The sequence below is a fragment of the Zosterops lateralis genome (genome assembly GCF_965231275.1).
Source record: "Zosterops lateralis genome assembly, chromosome: 2".
Lineage (NCBI taxonomy): Eukaryota > Metazoa > Chordata > Aves > Passeriformes > Zosteropidae > Zosterops > Zosterops lateralis.
Window position 1 is genome coordinate 106,471,279 of NC_139763.1, and position 22,369 is coordinate 106,493,647.

Genomic DNA, 22,369 nt, shown 5'->3' on the forward strand with positions numbered 1-22,369 from the left:
AATTCAGAGCAACTTCCATTTCACTGAGACCATGTCAGTATCAGTTTTATGAAAGAGGCAGGAAAATGAAGTTTCCATTGCTCCTAAGCATAAAGATTTTCATACCATTCTAATTTTCTCCCCCATGTGGGTTCAAATCAAAGATCAATCACCTCCAGGTGACAAAAGCTGTCTTGAACGAAGTGTTAAGCAGCTTCCTCTTGCAAGCAGCATCAGCCTAATATAAGAACTTTAAATTTCCTATGAATTTCTGTTGTTTAGGCTTTAAATGGTAGTCCTTTCCAGATTCAGAGAGTCCACTGAAAAAACAGTCTTGCTTTTCATCCCTGCCAGTAGAATTCTTCCAACACACTTGATAGAGCTGTTTGTGCAAACACCACGTAAATACTGCGGTGAAAACGTGCTTGGTTAGTTTGGAAATTTTTAAAAATTAGGCCACCATGGAACTTATAAAATGCTTAATCCAAAACCTAAAGCTAACCTATCATCTATCAGATCATTTAAATTTACAAAGAATGAATGTGGCTTTGAACAGTTGACAACACCAGACGTATGATTCAGAACCATTAGATGCATACATAGTAAACAACCAATATGCACAAGTGCCATCATGTATTTATTCCAATTGAAAAGCTTGCTCCAGCTCAGTTTAGGATGAGTTACAACCTATTAGAAAAGCTTGGAAACCCATTTTCAGTCTTCCTAAGAAGCTGAAGACAAGTGGCGTGGCACTTTTTCCGACGGTGAGGAGTATTTCAAATACAGGGCCCCATTCAGAGAGATTTTCTTCCCGATGCCCCAGTATGGAGAAGCCAGCATGCAAGTCTGTTGGAAAATATCAGCTGAATTAGTGTACTGAAGTCAGTCTTTAGTTGCTTAATCTGGGTTAAAATCTGAAAAGGCTTTTCCAAGACAGCCTGACTTCACCAAACCAGCAGCTGCTTTACTGCTTCTTCATTGTGAGAAAATAAACAGACCCTATTTTACAGAGGCTTCAAACTTCCAAGGAACAGGAAGTTTTAAGTGATGGCTGGACCTCCAGAAGTCCCACCCAACCCAAACTGCTCCATGAAGAGAAAAATTAGATAGAGACCTTGCCTACACAAGATCATGGAATGACCTCATGAGCAGGGGTACACACCTGCTCTAGCTGCAGTATCATTCCAGTGAGGACACACAGATAAATATCTTCCCTACCATATTAAAACTAATGGAATAGCTGCATCAGCACAGCCATTTGTGAATTCAACATTTACTCCTGTCCTTCCTAAATGATAAATTAGGAAATGCAATTACTGTAACAATCATTTCATTGTAGGAAAAACATCACATTTTGGCTGACCTCCAGCTGAGGTAGAACAATCAAACGTTTTGGATGATCAAGGGAAACAAAGAGCCAAATTGACAAACAGAATCTCAGTGCTGTTGAACTGTGACAAATGTTACCAAATGCTAACCAGAAACCTTGCAGTGACTACTGGAAGTAGCCAGGACGTGAAGTTTGTAAGAGCCACCATGGATCTTTTAAGAACACTTGAATAAGAGACTGAATGCACATTCCACACAAACACCTTTGCATGGAACACAGTAGCATTTCACTTTCTGTATGTTTGGACAAGATTTATAGTTTCATTAAATTAATTATATTCCATTAAATATACCAGAAGAGTTTAAAAAAGAAAAGTCTGGTACTCTTTCTCCTTGCTCACCAGATTTCATAAATCACCCTAACCCTTGATGCAGCATAATGCAGGAAATATATTCATAGGACTTCAAAATGAGATTTGTTTTCATCAAGCCTTCCATCAGCTTTTCCTAATAATTGTTTAAACCACAGGAAATAGTGGACATAGAGGAAAAGGGTACGACATACAGTTTTTAAACAGCTACAGATACTGGTTCCATTATTAGGATCTGGAATAAGAGAATTTAAAAAACAGTTGTTCCCTCCAGGCTACTCCCCCACCCCCAATAAAAGTGATTTAGACAAGGAATGGAGGGGAAAAAAAAAACAAAAACAAAAACAACAACAACAACAACAACAACAACAACAACAAAAAAAAAAAAAAAAAAACAAAAAAAAAAAAAAAAAACAAAAAAAAAAAAACAAAACAAAACACAAGAAGTGAGAAGGAAAAAATCATATAGGGTGAATGAATACCTTTCTCCACAACTCTAACTCGGATTTCTCCTGGTTTGACAACAATGTCAGGTGGGTTCTTGACATCACAAATGTACGTGCCGTTGTCCCGGAACTGCATGTTTGATATAGTGATAGAAGCATCTTTCTTGTTTAGATCTCCAGCCCAAGTGATCCTGTCTTTAAATGGGATGTCCTTTCCAGGGTATGACTTCCCATTAGAGTAATAGAAAAACTGCAGTCAAGGGAAAGAGGATATAAGAACAATCCAATTAGCAAGTATGGAGCCACCGTGCTTCTCTCACCATTACAGCATTCTCCCAGAGCCAACTGTGTTAGACACAGCCCACAGTAGATGAGGTTTTTCTCCTCCTGCCTCACCACTTCAGTCTTGTTGTCAGGTCTTGTTGCCTCTTGACCACATAACCATGCTTGTACCTCAACTTTACCAGCACAAGAGACTGCAAGCTTCAGTTTTCTATCAGTTTTCATTTGTTTTGTGGCTGGATTGGCTGGAGTTTTCTTTTTGCTGTTTTGTAGGGGACAGAGCTTTGCAGACAAGGAGGTGGGGGAAAAGAAAACAACCTGGTAACCTGGTAATAATTAAAGGACAGAACAATCCTGGAACAAAGCCATCTGTCTTTCAGGCACAGGAAGCTGCCTGCATCCTAGCAGAAAAAGGATACCAAGTTTCCTATCTGGTGTTTTGCTGTGTGTTACTTGCAACCAAAGCACAGCTAAATTAACATGCAATACCCTCCATTCCTTCCACCCCCTCAGAAAATCCCATGACCAATTTAGAGCATATCTAGCTGTTTTCCAGAAACCTTCAGGTAACTAAATATAACTGTTTCCCAGTTTTCAAGTGACTAAGCTGCACTCCCTATATGTGACCAAAAGTCTTTGAAGAATAAACCTCTTTAGTACAGACTAAGGAGGAACTGAGTATTTCCTAACTATACCTGCCCAGGATTGGAATTTAGAGCAGTAGAAGTGCATAGACTTCTACAGGACAACTCTGCTTTCAAACACATGGGATACCCTAAGAGAGGCATCAAGGCTGCAGGTGAATTGCAGGAGCACATTCTTTCTCAATTGGATATCCTGCAGGACAGCAAGACAAACCTAACCAAGAATCAACCTGAACGCCCTATGGTTCAGTCTCCAGAGAACAGTGAAAGAAATTTAGGACAATATTCCAGCTTCCTGTTTCTCATGCCTTATTTACAAGGCAATTTCTCTGCCACAGAACTGACTGCCTACAAGACAGTCATATTTCCATTCAAGTCACCTCCTCTCCCTTTTCCTTTTCCTGCCCTTGATCTCAGGCTTGCTATTCCACACCCTAACAGACCTGCACTCTGAATATCAGGCCTTAGCAGCACAAATCTTGTCCAGATCATGGCCATCTGTCCTGCTGCAGTCAATCTTATTTGTTGTCTACAGATTAACACAAATTCAACAAAGTATTTCATCTGGTAGAAAGCTGGCAAGCAGAGAGGCAGCTGTCAACATTTTGGACTCTGCATCAGTCTGCAGCTTTTCCAGCTGGATTGTAAGCTTTACCACAGCAGCACTGCATTACCACACCCCTGTGCACAGGGGAAGTCATCTCACTGGAAGTCAGAGGCAGATTCCTCAGCTCTCCAGATGTCCTCATTTGGGGCAGGAGAAATCACAAAGTGAAATGTCCTGAAACACAAGCCAAGTGACTCAAGCCATCCCTTGCCCATGGTGGTGCTGGTAGCTACATCCAGGTGGAACATCTGAACTGACTTCAATTCCAAAAAAAAAAAAGTTATGTGCTGAAGCTTTATCCCTCCAACTGAACAGTGATGCAGAAACGGAATGGCAAACCAGGATATACGGGGAGCAGAAAACAAACAGATGGCTTCTCTTCACCCATCCTGTTCAACACTGGCAGGAAATACACCCTGCTTCCCTAAGCTTCTGCACAACTACTGCTTTGGATTCCCAATGGGAAGAGCTCCCTCTTCAAAACTAGATTTATTTCACTGAGAATTCAGAAGCTTGTTCTTCAGAGCTCTATATACTGAGCAAGATGCTCACATGCAGGTTTTGACCCTCTCTGCTCTGAGCAGTGAAGAGCTCCAAGAGTTTAAATGAGCTCATGTCTGTAGCAGAAGGAAAGAGACAAACACAAACAGGCCGAGCAACCTGCTGTCTCCCCATCTTCAAAGCTGTCTCAGAGTCCCTTGTCCTGCCTCCTCTAAATTCTCACTCAGGACAAGGCACGAGGAGGAGGAAGAGGAGGAGGAAGGAGGAGGAAGAGAGCTATCAACCTACCAAAGCCATTTTGAAGATTTACATCTAAAGGATCTAAGCCCACTTGGCCCCAACATACAGGAACTGAGCAATGACAAACATTATTTGCCCCAGTTCCTTGCTAGCCTGATTTTTCACTTGTTAAGTAACTACAATATGAGGATGTAACTGCTTACTGATTTGAGCTATTCAATTCTGTTCTGAAACCAGGGAGACTGGTCTTACTTTAAACCCTTTCAAACAGAGGCTATACAGTACACAAGCAAAATAAACAACATGCACAGTACACAATGTAACACTGTAATTATAGTGGTAATTCAAATTCTGTGACTGCTAATTCAGTCAAATGCAAAAGGATAGAGGATATACAAAATTCCTAGGTGCTCATCTACTTCATACAGCTTCCATACCAACATCCCTCTTTTAAGACTAACGGAGTAACTAGTGTATTTTGTGGTCACTGCACACTCCAGTCTCGGCAGAGATCTAGCAGACTGCAAACATTTTCATACAACTCTAAAAAAGCCCCCTAAAATCACAGTGATGGACATAAGGCACACGAAGGAGGGTCCAATCCACATCTGCTTTGTTCCTTAGAACCACCTAGAAGACCACTCTCAGCCTGCCCTCCCAGGAGTGCTCCCCTGCAGGCACTGCTTACTGAGATCCGAGTGGCTGCTCCCTCTGGCTGGAAGCTCCAAGAGACGGAGGCTGCGCTGCTGATCACCTCGAGGGACGTGAACGTGCACGGCAGCTTCGCGTCCGTCCCGTTCTCCACAAACATCTCCTCCGGGGTGATCACCTCCACTGCTGACACTTGGACTGCAGGGGAAAGGCAAAGAGAAGAAAGGAGGAGAACGAGACACATCAGTGCTGCTCTGAGAATCAGGAAGTTCACATCACCCTGCCTAGAAGGGCAGAAGAGAAGAGGCATCAATAACTCCTGCATCAGGTGATTGCACAGACTTTGCATTATACCTGCAACCACACAAGTATAGAGCAGGCCAAGTATATATTCAATTCTCCTTCCTTGCATTATCTGTGACAGGATGTTTTCCACTCACAGATGTTTCCTCTGCAACACTTTGTGGAAGTCAATTCTATAGTGCAAAGGATGAGTTTAAAACTTTTTTGTACCAGCAGACAGCAGGCATTGTAATAATTAAACCTCATCAGAGGAACTAACAACGTGACCCAGCCATTACTCAGTTTCCTCTCTGGCACACATCGTGTTTCATATCTCCAGTTTTTCCTAGCTGTAGGTAAAACAGAAGCTCACCTCCAGAAAGCTGAGGAGCAAACTTCTCTCGCTCCCAGCTATGCCATCTATTCCTGCTCTCTGCCATGCTCCAAGGTCTCTATGTGCAAGGCCTCACAAATCATCACTTGGTTATAGTTTACAAGCATGAGAGTAGTTTAATTTTTCTTTCTACCTTATGCACAGTCAAAACAGCAAGCAAACCACAACCACCCTCCAAATTCAAAGTAATCAAGGTTAGTATGGTTAATATTGTGCTTGTACTGGTAGTTTTTGTAACAAGTAAGTAAAATTCATCATGATTCGGGAAATGTGTTGAAATGTGTTGTCATTCTTTATCTAAACTGCCAATACACTATCCCTATCCAGATTTAAGCAGATACATCTCCACATTCATTCAGGTTTATGTAGGAAAACAAAGCATGATCTTGTGACATCACAAGAGAATGTCCATCAGGGTTCATGTCACATCCACGTGAAAGCAAAAATCTTGTCAAGTCAGCGTGGGTGGATGCACATGTGTGTTCCTGGTACCTCAAATGTAAGTTTGGAATTATATTAAACCATGATTTTCAGCATAGAGATGGTAACAGCAATCTACTTCTGTTCATAGGATTCTATGTTTCTGGGCTCCAGTACCTTAAATGTCCTTGTTAGAACAGGAGAACAAACCTTCCTGCTCCATCAGTACTCCAGCTGATTTGTTTCTCAGCTTTGAATAAAGTAGCTCGAAGTATGAAAACCAAACAGAAAGATGCAAGTTGGAGACTTGTTTAGATAAAAAGAAAGAAAAGAAAAACCCATCTACATTAGTCCTTCAACCATGAGGTTTGAGTTTTTAGTGAGAGCAACCAGCTCAGGAGCCTTCAGAAGTTGGACAGCAAACATGAATGAGCAGGCAAACAGCAGTGGGAGAATTGAGCACATCACAGTAATTGAAATAACTAAGACCAGAAGAAACCACCATTCATTAATTCTGCTGTTCAGAGTCCACACTGTTCACTTCCAAAATTCACTGACTCCTCAGTGCCATCAGGTTATCTCTTGATCCCTCAGATTCTCCTGTCATCACTGCTCTCAGTTCCAAGAGCAAAAGTGCCCCAAGGGCGTGGAGAGTAGGGGTGGTGAATTTTCATCATGAGGTTCTATCAGAGCTTCCTTTCTCTTGTACATACCCTGACTATGGGCCAAAAAATATTCTTTTGTAAAAAAACTACCAAACATTTATTTGGAACATACAAAGACTTCTAGCAATCAAATTAAATGAACTGAAAGCTGCTGTGCTTTATGTATTTTTTCAGCTAATGGTGTAGAAAAGAAAAATAAAATAAAATAAAATCCATTGTATTAAGTCCAAACCACAGAACAAACCTCCCTTTCAAGCATAAAATAAGCAAGATGCCCTTAGTATTCGTGTAGGAAGAAAAGAGCCTGCACAGACATTGTCTGCTTGTACATGGTACAGAGAACTCCTTACCACACACAGGCAGTGGGTAGCACAGATTTGCCTAAGCTAAAGAAGTCACTGTTCAAGCTCACTAAAACTGTAGTGAAGCAAAAAAAAAAAAAAAAAAAAAAAAAAAAAAAAAAAAAAAAAAAAAAAATACTTCTCTTCTTCTGCAGTCTGGGAAGGAAGGAGCTACGTAATCCTGTACAGATATTTCTATCAAGTTTAATTTTCATATGTCCTATTGTTGGCTCAATTTCATCTTCTTCTTTGTTGATTTTCTCTCCTCTGCCTCTTTTGCTGCTTCATAAATATTTTTCCTGCTTCTGTTACTTTACAGCATGAGATACAAACTCCTTAAATCATAGTCTGACTGTTTGGTAGAGAGGCCACAAGATTTGTTAGTTGTTCACCCTCAGCCCTCTAATCCCACACTTTTACTGATATAGTGGCTGTTCCCATTATCTTGAACTCTTTGGCCTCCTCTGTCATAATAAAATCCACAAGGATCATCTCTAGCTCTTTTCCTCCTCTTTTCACACTTACCAGGATTACATCCACCTGCCAGCTCCTCCACCTATTTAAATATTCCAGTTGGAGAAAGTTGAATTTTGAGTCATATTTCAGTCACACTTACACACTGCTCTATTCCTCAGCCTTACTCAGCCTTAGTTCCTCTCAAGAGGAAAAAATTATCACAGGAAACTGTCTGAGAGAGAAGAGTGCTTTAGGAAGGGAAGGTCAGCAAGGCACATAGGGCAAAAATAAATATTTGCTCTTCTCCCATGCATTCTCCTCGATCCCATCACCCTGTCCAACTGTCCCTTAGCCCCAGTAACTCCTTCTGAACAGCTCATCTAGCCTTCAGCTGCTTTTATTCTTTTCAGCAGAAAAATGGTTCTACTTTTCTCACCTATCATCAAAACAATATGAAAAACATCCACCTGTGCCTCTTCAGCCATTTCTTTTAAATCTCTAGTGCTGTTTGAGGAGTTTTACTTCAACTACAATAACTCTCTCCAGCTCCATTTTCAACACTCACACTGCAATGAAAACTCTCCATCCACCTCTTCCTTTCCAGACAATCCTCCTGCTCTTGAAGCAGGACAGGACAAGACACTCATAATTCTTACTAACTTACTAACCTTACTTACTAATCTTTTCTTGTTTTTCCCATCATGGATCTTCATTCTTCACCAACACTCTCTCTATTCTCAGGCCTCTCTTTCCTCGGTACCTCACCTCAGAGATCTCATCTGCAAAACAAGTTCAAGCTCCCATCACTCCCTGACTACTCAGATCTCCATCTCTGCTCAGGATCTGTCTCCTTATGTTCAGAGACCAGCCTCAGTCTGACATCTTTGCCAATGCTGAGTTGTCAGCTCACACTAAATGGGAGGAAAGCAGAGCTCAGAGCCCTCCACAACTGCTTTTACCACCAGGGACCTGCCACGTGTCTCTCCAACTCAACACTTGTGCAGCCTCTCTGAACTCCTCCCAGGTCAAGGCAGAGTCTTGCAGAGTTTCCAGTCACCTGCTCTGCTGACACCAGACTGAAACCTCCAGTTTGTACCTTGGCCTTCATTATTGTGACGTCCCTTCTGCTCTGGACACATGAACAGTATCAGACCAGTAAGTACTGCAGTTCCTGGTCACCAAGCTGCTCCAAGAGTCACACTAAAAGAGGGGGAAAACACATATGGAAGATCACTGGTTCCTTCCATGAAGTGGAAATGGCACCAAGCACCCATTCCTGTTTCAGTATGAAGAGACTCTTGTCCCCAGCCACATTATAGCATTGGTCTCATCCAAAACTTTCCAAATCCAAACTGTAGTACCTCCTCCTAAATGCTGTCCCTCAGGCTTGGGAAGATCTGCTTAAACCCTTCAAAATCCTTTCACTTCCTTTGAGCCCTCCAAAGCACGTGGTAACTACATCTGTAAGAATCCAACAGTGCCTAAGCTGCCAGTGCCTGGAGATCAATGTCTTTTAAGGCTGAAGTCATCTTTTCCTACTTTTACTTGCACTCTCTGGTTGCTTACACTTGCCTCATAGTGATTTTTAAAAAAAGGAGCAAGAATTGTTTTTATTCTATATTTTTTAATGTAGAAATATGGTTGACCATTTGGTTTGGTAGCATATCACAAAGAAATCCTTCTGTGCACCAAAGTTTTACACTAATTAACACATAGATAATTAAAAATTTCTTTGCAGATCACTGTTTCTACTGAGATCTTGGATCCAATGAAAACGTTCCGTTAATTGATACTGTGAAAATAAAACCAAAATAAACTCGATTCCCCTGCATTCAACTCAATTTGATCACTAGGAGGCCCAACAAACCAAGAAAGCAAACAGCTAACACTGTAATCACAGGCATCTTATTTCCACCACCACAAACACAGCCCACATGGAAACCTTCATCAGATTGCTAAATACTGGAGGCTGCTACAGTTCCAACCTACACTAGGAAGAGTGTTACTTCCCTCCTCTTGAAATGGCTAATCATCAGGTTACTAATTAATACAAGCAACTTGCTTTGCTTATCTTAAAGACACCTGGTAATACAGCCGTGTATACAATTTATAAATGAAGTTACTTATGGCTGAAAGGTCTTGACAAAATGGCAGAAAATTTAGTGTTTCAGTCTTTTCACTCTGGTCTCCCCAGCAGCCCAGAAGTTTCATCAGAAAGGAGGATGTGTTTTTTTCTAATAACTAAGGGGTTTAAGTCACAAAAACAACATACACTTGAGAATCAGGGCTTTCATTAACAAATACTCTTACTCAATGTCAAGTGTCTTGTGAAACATCTACTGTTGACAGCACTCCCAACTACAGTTGCATGACATTTAGTTGTTTCTTCCACAAAGCTGTTGCTCTGTACAATCAGCACGAAAACAGCAGCCAGACCCCTACAAAACATCCCAGAAAGGCAGAACAAAGTTATAGCCCCTTACTGTGGGAATTCACAAGAGTGAGACAGACTTAATTAGCATATCTAGTCTGGTGACTAGGATGCCATGGCAAGGACAAACAGAACTTTGAGCTTGTAAGAAGATGGGATTAAAAACCTGCTTAAGGAAAAAGATTCAGTCAACTCCCCTATGATGAAGATGTTGTAAAATGCATTAGTTGTTTGTATGATTTTTTAACCTAATTATTGTACTAGAAATTATTAACCTTACTGAAATGGTATATAAGTTCTTAAAAAACCTGATTAAAATCAAATTCTGATCATGAATCAGTCTTTCTGTCTCTCCATCAATCGCCGATACCTTACTGCAACTACAGGCACTTATGTCCCCACAGGCCACTTCTTCACTGTGGATAAAACACCTGGTGGAGAAACCTTACCTTTCCTGCCTTAATAGAGAGCAGACATGCCAAGATCATTCCTCTGAAGCTGCACGAGATCTGTGAAAGCACCTAGATGCTGCAAAGAATTTCCACACAAAGAATTCCTTCGCACCATTTAGCCTTCACAGAAAAGCAGAACCCACACCAGCAGCTCCACCCAGGAGCAAAGCATGGTGTACTTCATAAGGAAAACACCCAAGTATGAACAAGTCACATGTGTCCAGCCCCTCCTCATGGAGACTGTCCCTGCAGTCCCCCTGTCACCATGACCTTGATGTCTGCATCCCATGCATTTACACAGGACACAAAGCAACACCAGCTACAGAAATGATGACCAGATAGAGTCACCAAACAATCTTGACATCTGTTTCAAAGCAACAAAACCTAAAAAAACCTGAAAGGACAGAAGAGTCTAATTCCACTCTCAAATGCCAATTCACCAGAACACCTTTTAGCTGCTGCCACAGCATCTCCCCAGGTTGCCAGTCTTGCCAAGTAAGCCAGGCTGCTGGAGGAAGGAGAGCTCCCTGTCTCCAGTAACACAGCTGGTCCTGCAGCTCCAGGAATCAGAAAGCACAGCTGTGACACCAGCCCATGAACACCCACCCCCTCCTGCCACCTCCTTCCTCATGCTGCTGGAAACCTTCACTCCCCAAGCAGAGACAAGCATCTGCTAATGCAACATTCACTTTCTCCTGGCCTCTCTGCACGTTCAGCTAAGCTCTGCCTGACTCAACAATGAGGGGGAAAAAAAAAAGCATCATCCCAAGGCCTTGTCACCCCAAGTGAAAGGAAAGCAGTTTCATTGAGAAGTCTTGAGCAGGCTGTGGCTAAGCTGTCAAAGCAGACAATAACATCCATGTATCCCAGCACTCCATACACCTGCTCTGACAGGACTTAAAAATAAGTCTCCAGAGTCAACAAACTTTGGTACCTCCTTCTCCTCCCACACTGCAGGGTCAGTTTTTGGCATGTCCTCCTCCATATGATGCAGAGCTGCTCATTGTTCTGCCAAGGAGCAGCAAAAGAACCTATGCTGAGATTTACTTTCAAAGCCTATCTTTTAACCAGAAATTAAGAACGAGCATGAGAAACAGCAAAAAAATGCCTGACAGGCCACAGATTTCTTGTTCAGTCCTGAGGAAATAATTTCACTGCCATGTCACTCTCTCAACTCTCTCATCTCATAAAAGAGATGCTTGTAAAGGTGCTGAGACTATGAACAAGTAAGCAGTGTAGCTGCACAGCTTCATGCTCCTATTACAGCATCAGTCATATGTCAGGTTTGGGCAGACACCCAGTCCTGAGGCAAGAAACTTCTAGTTACTTCTAGGACTTTTCCCTGGGGATCACAAAGCAACAGTTCCCTGCCTGTGCTGCAGGCTGGAACACTGATCTGCAGCTCAGGTACTTTCCAAATCACACATCACATTTTTCTACTCAACAGCCCTGAAGTGGTTTTCCTTCCATGCCCAAGTTTGCAAGTGTTCAAACCCAAGTAAACAGTTCTTGTTGACAAAGCCAAACCAAAAGAGTGCAGAACCCAAAGGGGGCAAGTTAAGTAAAGCTGCTCAAAGTGCAAAGGGTAACTGAACAGCTGATGGCAGCTGTTCTACCTCTAATCTTGCAATACTAACAGAGCCACTAACAAAGACAGCACATTATTTTCTGGGCACAAGGAAAGATGCCAGAAAATGGGAACTGAGATTACAGAAAGGCAGAAAAGACAGAAAAGTCTCCTTGAAATACACCAGGTTTTTGCCACAAATAGGATATGAAACTCGCTTAACTAAAGATCTGAGAGAAGCTGGGCAGACATCTCAACACATGGCAGAGAGAATAAAAAAAGCATCCCACCATCACAAGCATTTCCTAAAATTGCTATAGCAATCCACTAAAACTGTCACAACTACTAAGGAAATGAGAGTATTAAGGATCAGAAGCTGTAGACAAAAAAATCACAACCAAACAACACCAAAACTCAAACTCATGGAGTGGACAGTAGAGACTGACAAATTGGTGGCTGGAACAAAGCTTCCCTCCAGGCTTTTTTCTTTTTTTGGTTATTAATACTATCTCAAGTGAAACTATGTTAAAAATACCAGTCTTGTTGGCAACTGTTGATGGCATGCAGCATCTTTTTGACAAAATCTATCATTAGCAGCATGGGAACTACCAATTTCCAAAACAAACTAGGCAGTGGAATTTAGGATATGGAAACACAAATTTCATGAGGAAATACAGTGCAAAGCCTGTATATCAGACACAGGAAGCTGCTCTTTTTCTGACTCTTTCACAGTAATCAATCCACAAAGCTGCACTCATCTATACACACCAAGAAAAATCTGCAGAAGTTGCACTTTGAACCATCTAAGGTTTTAGTAGTATTCCATGAACAGTCACTCCCACCTGTCATCATTCCTGAACCAGAATCATGTCCATCTCTTGCCAAGTATTGGTATTTTCACCAGCCTGGAAGGTGAGCACATGATTTTTTCCTGTATCCAGAGAGACTCGATTAAAACCTGTTAAATAAAATCCTACCACTTAACAGAGCAAGAAGATAGATGATATTGCATCATCCAAATGATCACTCTCCTCATCTAAGAGGGTATTGAAGCAGCCAATCTGTTCTGGTGTGACTAGAGACTTATTTCAGCAGTTCAAGCAAATCCACAGCCCTTGGAGGACCAGATTCCTTCCTGATCTGAGGAGTGCTGAACACCTGCAGCCAGCTCTGGCACCAAGCTTGCAGCAGCTCACACTTACCTTCTAACTGAACTGCTGAGCAAACTTATAACCAGCTATAACCTGCAGCAGAACAACCACAAAACCAAAAGGAAAAGCCCATGCTAAACATCTCAAAGCATTGTTCCACAAGAATTTGTCAGTGGTGGTGCCAATTTAAATAGCTCACATGCACACTCAGAACAAGTCGAATCTGATCAGGAACTAATCTGTGTTCAAAACAGCCCTTTCACCGTTGTTTTCTTTCAAACCAGACCAACACCCCAGCCCAGTCCACTGTACACTGTTTTGTCAACTGAGGAGGAGCTGATTCAGCTGGTTTTTCTCAGGAACACCTCTTTTGTGAAGAATTTATGGCCTTCCTTGCAGCACACTGTATCACTTTCTCACTTTACATGTGGTGATTTCTAGAGCCATCCCTTGGATTGGAGCAGCCCCTCCCATCAAGCAAGATCCTGCAAGACCTTGATCTGAACACTTCAAGACATACAAACCAGTCACATTTCAAAACTCCTGCTTTCCAAACATACAGCTTTATGGAATTTATTACCAAGAGGGGGAGCCCTGTTCCCCACCTTTCACTTGCACACATTACAAAAACAAGTTACTGAATAGCAGGTGGCGTGCAGCCAACTCCCAGCGCCTCCAGCAATGGTCATCTCACCCCCCTGGAGATGACCTGCCCTGGTTTACCTCCCTCTCATGAACTGAAAGTGCCACCAACCACTGACAACGGCTGCACTGCCCAGAGTTTAACCTTCCCTCAAGGATCAGAATCTCAATCTGAATAGAAACACTGAAGGTAGGGTATAACCAGTGTTCCAGGGCAAGCTCCCTTCTTGCCCCTTAACACCATCAGTAAATGTACCATAGAGCATCTTTTTCTGCAGGGCTGGAGGAAAGAGAGTTCACAAGAACAACCACAGCCTTCTGGACTTACTGATGCACTTTAAGGCAAAATCCAGCAGCAGCACCGAGTGGAAAGTGCCAACTCAACAGATACATAAAAATTGCAGGAGCTGAAAGGCACAGCAGCCAAAGGGAACAATATACAAGGAGTGTGGGCTAACCCCAGCAGGCAGCTCAGCCCTGCACACCCCCAGTGTGATCAGGGAGAGAACTGGAAGTGCAGAAGTGAAAAAACTCAAGCGTTGAGATTAAAACACAGGGAAAGCACAAGCCACCACCCAGTGCTTCCATCAGCAGGCAGGTGCTCACCATCTCCAGGAAGGCAGGGCTCTGTCAGGCCTAACAGTGACTTGGAAGACAAATGCTGTCATTCCAAACAGCCCCCTTCCTCCTTCCTCTCCCAGCTTTTATTGCTGACCATGACTTCTGTGGTGCCCTCCCAACTCTTTGTGCACTCCCAGCCCACCTGCTGCCAGGGAGAGGTGACAAACAAAAAAGGCCTTGGGGTGTGTGAGCCAATGCAAAACAAGTAACCAATGCAAAACATTGTCATCCAGGCTCTTTTCACCACAAGTCCAAAGCTTAGCACCATCCAAGCACCATCCACTCTGTCCCAGATGAGTACCAATACCTTTATTTAATAAAAACTTTTTTGATTTTTTCTTAAAAAAAACTTATTCACGACAAGTAACAGACTAGCCCTTAAAAGCAGATTGGGAGGAAAAACTTTTTTCAATTTGCTCAGCAAAAAATACTGATGTTAACCCTGCCTTAGGAGGGATTGCCACATCTTCTGTGCTGTGGGTACTGCTAAACCCTAATCTGAGTAAACACTGGCTTTTCCACATGACTGCTGTTAGAGATAACAGTGAATCACTGCAGTTAAGAGTTCCCCCAGTCTCTCTGCTGGCAGTAAAGCCCGTTCAGAACTCCTTGTCCTCTCCTGGCACAGCCCTCTCTTACACAAGCTATTCACATCCTCTCCATTGTGCTAATCATTTCTTGTGGGGTTCCACTAACCCAGACCACTAAAGTAGTACAGACAAACAAACCACACACACACAAAAAAATAAAAGGATATATGCCATAAGGATGTAAATGTTTTCACACACAGAACTTCCAGCTTTCTGATGTATTCCTAGGATATCCTGAGTTAGTATTCAATAGTTCAAAAAATGTATTTTCTTGCATACAAGGCTGTTTATTTTGTTAATTACATGCAGGTGGCAGAAAGAGCAATGTATGCCATACATGATCAAACCACATCCCATCATACCACACTTGGAGAACTCCCACTACATGTAAGTGCTAACAATGAGCTTTGGGTAGATGACCTGATGATGCTCTATAGGGAACTTCTCTAGAACAACATTAAGTCTTTAGAAACTACTCAGACTAAAATCTTTCAAGACAAGCAGTACAAGACATCTGCCTCATAATACTAGGTTTCATTTTTTTGGTCTTCCATCTCAACTCTGTATGGGACACAGGATATCCAGCACCACTCAGGACAAGATGGACCCACAGGCAGGCAGTGGACTTGCTGTTTAATACAATTAATTTTAATTCAGATAACGAGCAACACAGCCATGCATGCTATTACTTACACAAGTAATTGTAAGAGACTGACTAGACCAAGAAGCATCTGGCCACTTCACCTCATTTTATCACCAAAACATTGAGGAACAGACTTTTCAACACATTCAAGAACTTCTTGCTGCTGCTGCTGCAAGCAAGGTGAGCTGAGTTTATCCATCTTTTGCCTTTGCAGAACCCACTGAGCAGTGCAGGCAAGGCAGTTTTCCTACCTGCAGCACCAGTGGGCTGAGCTTGAAAGGACTAACAGCTTCTGACGGGGGTGACTACAGGAACTCTGACTAAACCTGGCACAGGCACGAAGTGAGCATTGCAACCCTGACTTACACTGTTATTTTCAGGAAACATTTCAAGCAGCAACTGAAATGGGCTGGCGAGCTCAAAGCAGCAGCAACAGGCACTTGAGCTATTCAACATCTCAATACTCTGCTTGTTACTGACCCACGTGCATGTGCCCATGTGCACTCGTAAAGGGGGAAGTAGGAGAAAATAAATTTCCAAAAAAATCAAGCTGTGTTGGTATCCAAAAGAATATAATAATAAAAAAATCATCATTATTCTTTCCAGTAATATCTAGACATTTTTTGAGACTATCAGGAGTAATCAGGCACCACCCTCATGTCAAACACAGGTAGGATACCACTTTAAGTCATAATTACATGGCTTACAAATGCACAGTTGCAAAATAATCCATTTTCTTGATACTCTTGGCTGGTTGTTCCAGACTCACTGATGCACAGAAGAGATTATACCTAGATTAACCACTTATGCTACAAAACGTCCCCAGAATCACAGACAGCACATTTGACAGTGATCCCCCATTCTCACAAGTAAATGAAGCAAGGGGGTTTTCAGATGACTGAGCATAAAGAAGCAAGATGAACTCCTAACCAACACAGGCAGGGGCACATAGGAAATAAGTGGAATTGGAATTGCGTTGTCCGTGCTTAGATGTGAAGCAACAGGGCTTGGCAGAGCAGGCTGTGGTGTTTAATGGGGCTGCAGAGCACCCTAAGCAGTATTTGTGTCTCACTGCAGGTTACTGGCCACAGGAGCAGACCTGCCATGGAGCACAGGAAGAGGCAGAGGAGCAGGCACAGGGCACAGCAGCCCTGGCATCACCCAGCCCCACAGCACGTCTGAGCCAGGGAGCAGCTACAGCCCCCTGCAAACACCACTCCTGCCCTTGCCAAAAAAAGGCAGGGTTTGATTTCTGAACCTCTCCTCAGGGCAAGATCCAGCAGGAGGAAGGGAATGGGAAGAGGGTCCTGGAAAACACAGCAGGAGCCTGAATGACACAGGCAAAAAGAACTGCACAGCACTGATTACCCAGGACTCCTTAACACCTCGAATTCAGGAGAAGGTCATTTTTCCTTCCCATCACCAAACTCCTTTGGATATGCAAAAGGGGTGAAGAGCCTGCACTCTGATCACTTATTTCCAGGCAGAGATGGAAACCTTGCTTTTCACAGCAGACAGGACAACTAAGGATGTGCAAGGAGAGCAGAAGCCAACATGGGAATAAGTTCAGACCTTCTACAATGATCTACTCCCACCTACCCACAGCATTACTGTAGCTCTACCTTTTGTTGTGGTCAGGGAAAATATGCTTCCTTCTTCTCTTGCCTCCATATGTATTTCCAAAGATCTCAGTTTTACTGTAATATATGCATATTTCACATCTACCTACTTAATCCTAAATACTGTCTCTGAAGATACACAGAAAGCCTGAGCAATCTCTACTTCTTTATTGCAAAATTCAGTCATCTTAAACAAATGCAGACAGTGCTCTTTGGGAAGAGATTTAGGAAGAGAAATAATAATAGGAATTAGATATTAGGAGGAAGTTCTTTGCTGTGAGGGTAGGGAAGCACTGGAACAGGCTGACCAGGGAACCTGTGGATGCTCCATCCCTGGAAGTGCTCAAGGTCAGGCTGGATGGGGCTCTGGGCAACCTGGTCTAGTGGAAGATGTCCCTGCCCATGGCAGTGGGATTGGAAAAAGATTATCTTTAAGATTTGTCCCAACTCAAACTATTCTAAAATTCTATGAAATAAATTTCAAGTCCCTTACCACTCAGCGCAGTTTCTTACTAAACCTTTTCCTATACAGACTAACAGTTTTCCATGACCTGAGGAGGCATCAGGCTTCTTAATGTCTCCTACTGACGTACTTCGCCAAGTTTCACCCACTAGGCAAGTGCTGCCAACCCAAAATACCCATCAGTGGATATCTGGGGTGTATGCACACTGGATATTCCCTGGCTGTCCATGCCCAGCACCTGCACACAGTGAGCCAGAATAGGAAACACGTGTAACTTTCCGAGTCCAGGCGATGTGCGGAACCCTGTGCCCCCCGAGAGCAGAGGCCACGGCGGAGTTCAGCATCACTCCTGCCATTCCTACCGCTCCACAGCCCCGTACGCCCCACTGGAACTGCTCCAGAGCCATCTGGCCGCACTGGGGTGCCGTGTGCTCCGGGATGACCCTGCCCGGGCAGGGGGCTGGCCCAGCTGACCCCACCGCGGTCCCTCCAACCCGGCCCGCCCGGCGACCCCGCACCTCATCTCCACCTACACCAGTCACACGCGCATCATCGGACTGACATGACCGCCCTCCACCCAAACACTTCGCCGCTGGCCGAGCCGAGTCACGTACCACCACCCCGTGTGCCCATCCCCGGGCCAGCCCGTGTCTCTCCCGGGGCGCGGTGCCCGCTCCCGGCCCGGGCTCGGTGCTCCCGGGGACCTTTCCCGGGCTAATGGATCCTGTGAAACCGGCGCCGACACGGGGCCGCCGCGCATCCCTGCCCTGCCCTGCCCTGCCCTGCCCGGGCCGGCCCCGGGGCTTTGTCCCCGCCGCACCGGCCCTGCCCCGGGAGGACGGGGCTCCTCGCCCGCCGCCAGCGCGGCTCCCAACCGAGCCGTGCCCTGCCCTGCCCTGCCCGCGGCACCGCCCTCCGCCCCGGGCGCGGCGTTCAGGGGCCGAAGCGGCGTGCGGCGCTGCCCGGTGCGGGACTCACCGGCGGTGAGGGCGGCGGCGATCAGCAGCCACGCCGCGCAGGGCCGCCCCGCGCTGCCTCCGCCCGCCGCCATCTTCCAGCCGCCGCCGCCTCCCCGCGGCGCCCTCATTGTCCGCCCCCGGCCCCCGCGGGCCCGCCCCCCGCCCCCTGCCCCGCCCGCCCATTGGCCGCTGCCGCTGCCGATCACACACACCCCCCGCGCCGCGCTCGCCCCGCCCGTGCCCTGCCCCGCTGCTCCACGGCGATTGGACAAAGGAGCCATCAGTCAGATTCAAGTGACCTATGGGCGCGGGGAACGTGCTGTCCCGGCCCCCCAGCCGGGAGCCTCGCTGGCGCCCCCCCGCGGCCGCCCGTCGGTGCTGCGGGGGGCGCGGGCGGTGCGGGGCCGCTCCCGGCGCCCGGCGCATCCCGGGGGCACGGGAACGCCGAATCACGGAATCGCCCAGTCAGCGGGGCCGGGACAGACCTGTGAGATCACCGAGACCAACCTATGACCCAACACCACCGTGTCACCTTCACCACGGCACTGACCGCCACGTCCCGCCTCTCCTGAAACACCTCTCCAGCACCTCCCCGGATAGCCCATCCCAATGTCCCATCACCCTTTCTGGGAAGAAATTCCCCCGGATGTCCAACCTGATGCAGCTTGAGGCCATGTCCTCCTTGTCCTGTGGCTGGTTCCTTGGGAGAAGAGGCCAAATCCCCCCTGGCTCCTTTCAGGTGGTTGTGGACAGTAACAAGGTCATCCCTGATCCCCCTTTTCTCCAGGCTGGACATCCCCAGCTCCCTCAGCCGCTCCTGACAGAGCTCTGGCGCTGTCTGACATTCACCCTGCAGCGCGGGAAGCCATGGTACCCACCATTGCAGCTGCCACTGAACCCGTGTGGGCAATCACTGGCAGTCACCCCAGGGGAGCTGTGCTCCCTGCAGTCCTGGAACAGGGAACACCCCAGAGCTGTGGGGTGACCGTGGCCCACAGGGACCACAGCGGTTTGATCACTGTGCTGTGGTGTCCGGGCACTCTTGGCTGTGGAATCTCCTCCTGTGTGTGCATCACTCGGCCCAGTGTCCAACAGGGAAGTGGCAGCAGGAGCAGATCCTGGTGCTCCTTTAGTGTCCCAACCCTCGAGTTTCCCGGGGTGCACGTCACAGGGCTGGTTTGTCCCAAGGGAGGCGGGAGAGCGCTGCTCAAGCTCTGAGCACAGGCAGTGGAGGTTCCTCCTGCTGCACAGAAATCCTGCCTGTTGTTCCCTGCTAGCTCAGGGAGCCTGTTTCTGCCTGCATTGCCTGTGAGCACAAGCTCCTTCAGCAGCTCTCCTGCTGCTCCAGTCGCACAATCACCTTTTGCCTTTCGCCTGAAAATACCTGCTTGGAATTTCCCTCGGCTCGCTGACTGGACTTCCAGCTACTACACACCCCTGAGACCAGGCTTTCATCCTTCCCTCTTCCTCCTCTCTTCTGGGAACCTCTCTGTTGTGCCATGTATTTCCCAGCCATGCATTTTAAACAAGTTGCACAAGCTGAGTCATATCTCACTGAGGCTGTTGCTCACTGCATGCCTGAGCCTCCAGAAGGGTGCTCTGCCCCTGCCCGGTGCTCCCTGGATGCTGCTCCTCGCCCAGATCCCTGTGCCACCGCTTTCTCTGCCACCTCTGGGCACCCCATCACATCTGGGGGTCAAAGAGGCCACAGGAAAGGCCCCTGTGTGCCACGCTGAGCAGGGCTGTGACAAAGCAAGACTGCAAAAACACTGGCAGGTTATTTTCTTCCCAGCTGTGATGCCAGACACCACCTTACAGTTCTCGTGGGATTTAAAATGTAACAGCTTATGCATCCATTATTTATACCCTAAGGGGAAGCTCTGAAGCACATTCCTCATCTAACTGTTGTATGTGTTTTCCAGAAACCCAGCCTAGCAGAAATCCAGGGCACCTCTTGGGAATAAATATCAACAACACAGTCAACTCAGTATTACAGGGAAATATCACCTCGTTTGCTTGGCACCTCATTTGACTTCCCGTGTGGGTGGGTCTTTAGCCAATCCATCAATACACCTGCTTTCCAAATGGAGCAGAAACTGATAGGCAGTGGCAAGACTTTCATTCCCAGCCCTTTCTCATCAATATTTCCTCAGAGCTCTTCCTTTCCATGGAAGAGCTCCACCCAACCTTACAGCTCTCCTGGGTGTCTGGAAGTGTTCTCACCAGCATGGGAGCACCTCAGAACCCAGAGTTCACTGTCTACCTCCAGGTCCTCCAGTACTGCACAGTTATAAACTCTTCAGGCCTCTGAAGAGGCCAAGCTTCACCATTCTGGGTATTTTTGCAAGATAGTAAACCTAAAATAATAATAATTTTTAAAAATTGCATTTTTCTTATTCTCAAATTGACTCTCTTTCACAGAGCTCACACATTCCCTTTTTGTGCACTAAACTTGATTTGGCCACACAAAGCCCTTACCTACCTTCCCTTCCCTGACAGAGCTGAGATCACTTTGCCACAGGAACAGCCCTGACCTCCGTGTTTGCTGTGTAGTGATACAGAAGTTCACTACAGAGAACACCTGGGACAACATCTGCATTCTTTATCCAGATAGATATGATCAAATTATTCTCTTCTGCTACTTCCAGAGAGGAAAGGCGGTGCTGGGACAACTTAATTTGTCCCAAGGAACATGTATTGCATCTTCTTGCTGTGTATGTTAGAAATTCAGACCTTTGTTATCCTTGTTATCCTTTGTTTTGGACAGGTCTCTAGTAGCTTGCCACAGAGAGCAAGCAGGATTTTGGGGTTAAAAAAAAAATGAGGGGGATAATAACTTCTAGGAGGAGAAGAAAATATATTTAGACTGATTTTACATTTTTAATGGTTTTGATTGTTTTCTCTTTACCCTGCATCTCTGTACGTCTTAGAGGAATTGTACAGTATACAGTGTGTAGTGTGCAAAGATATGCACTCCTGCAAAAAATATCCCACCCAACACACTCATTTTGAATTAGCAGTAGAAGAACATGAGAAAAAAAAAAAAAAAAAAAAAGGAAAACATTGTGTGCCCCTTACAGCAATATTTTTTCTTTGCAAGTCGGGAGAAGCTGTGACTAGCAGATAATGCCACATTCATGTTTACTTTGGTTAAATAGAAACGCAGGGCTTTTTTCAAAACTCAAGAGCTGGCAGCAGCACAGTAATTGCAGACAGACTTTGAAGAGTTTGGGAACTATTTTTTCACAGTCAGTGTTGTTGAGGCTGGAAGGGATCACCGAGCCCAATGCCTCTGCCAAGGCAGGGTCACCTTGAGCAGACTGCACAAGGAGACGTCCAGGTGGGATTTAAATGTCTCCGGAGAGGGAGAATCCATGAGCTCCCTGGGCAGCTGTTCCAGTGCTCTGGCCCATCAGCAGAAAGAAATTCCTCCTCATGTTGAGTGGAACTTTTTGTGGTTTGGTTTGTGGCCACTGCTCCTCGTCCTGGCACTGAAAGGAGCCTGGCACCATCCTCTTGCCCCCCACCTCTGAGGTGTTTATTTACACACACTGACGAGATCCCCTCCCAGTCTTGTCTTCCATAACTTGGCTTTGTCATGGTTTGGTTGAGAAGAATGTCTT

The 22,369-nt window shown here is 45.4% G+C and overlaps 1 protein-coding gene across 5 annotated transcripts in view; it reads right to left on the reverse strand.

Moving 5' to 3' along the window:
- The window catches only part of MPZL1 (myelin protein zero like 1), a gene marked incomplete at its 5' end in the record, with an annotated part of 36,536 nt that overhangs the window by 13,187 nt on the left and 980 nt on the right, over nucleotides 1-22,369 (reverse strand). For 2 of the 5 annotated variants that reach the window (XM_083885108.1, XM_083885111.1), the window contains 3 exons: nucleotides 2,162-2,375; nucleotides 5,088-5,248; nucleotides 18,766-18,847. In XM_083885108.1, the coding sequence (XP_083741234.1) occupies nucleotides 2,162-2,375; nucleotides 5,088-5,248; nucleotides 18,766-18,838 (448 nt within the window). Of the gene's footprint in view, nucleotides 1-2,161; nucleotides 2,376-5,087; nucleotides 5,400-18,401; nucleotides 18,436-18,765; nucleotides 18,848-22,369 lie in introns of those variants that run through there. The other 3 variants (XM_083885109.1, XM_083885110.1, XM_083885107.1) reach the window with 3 other exon arrangements.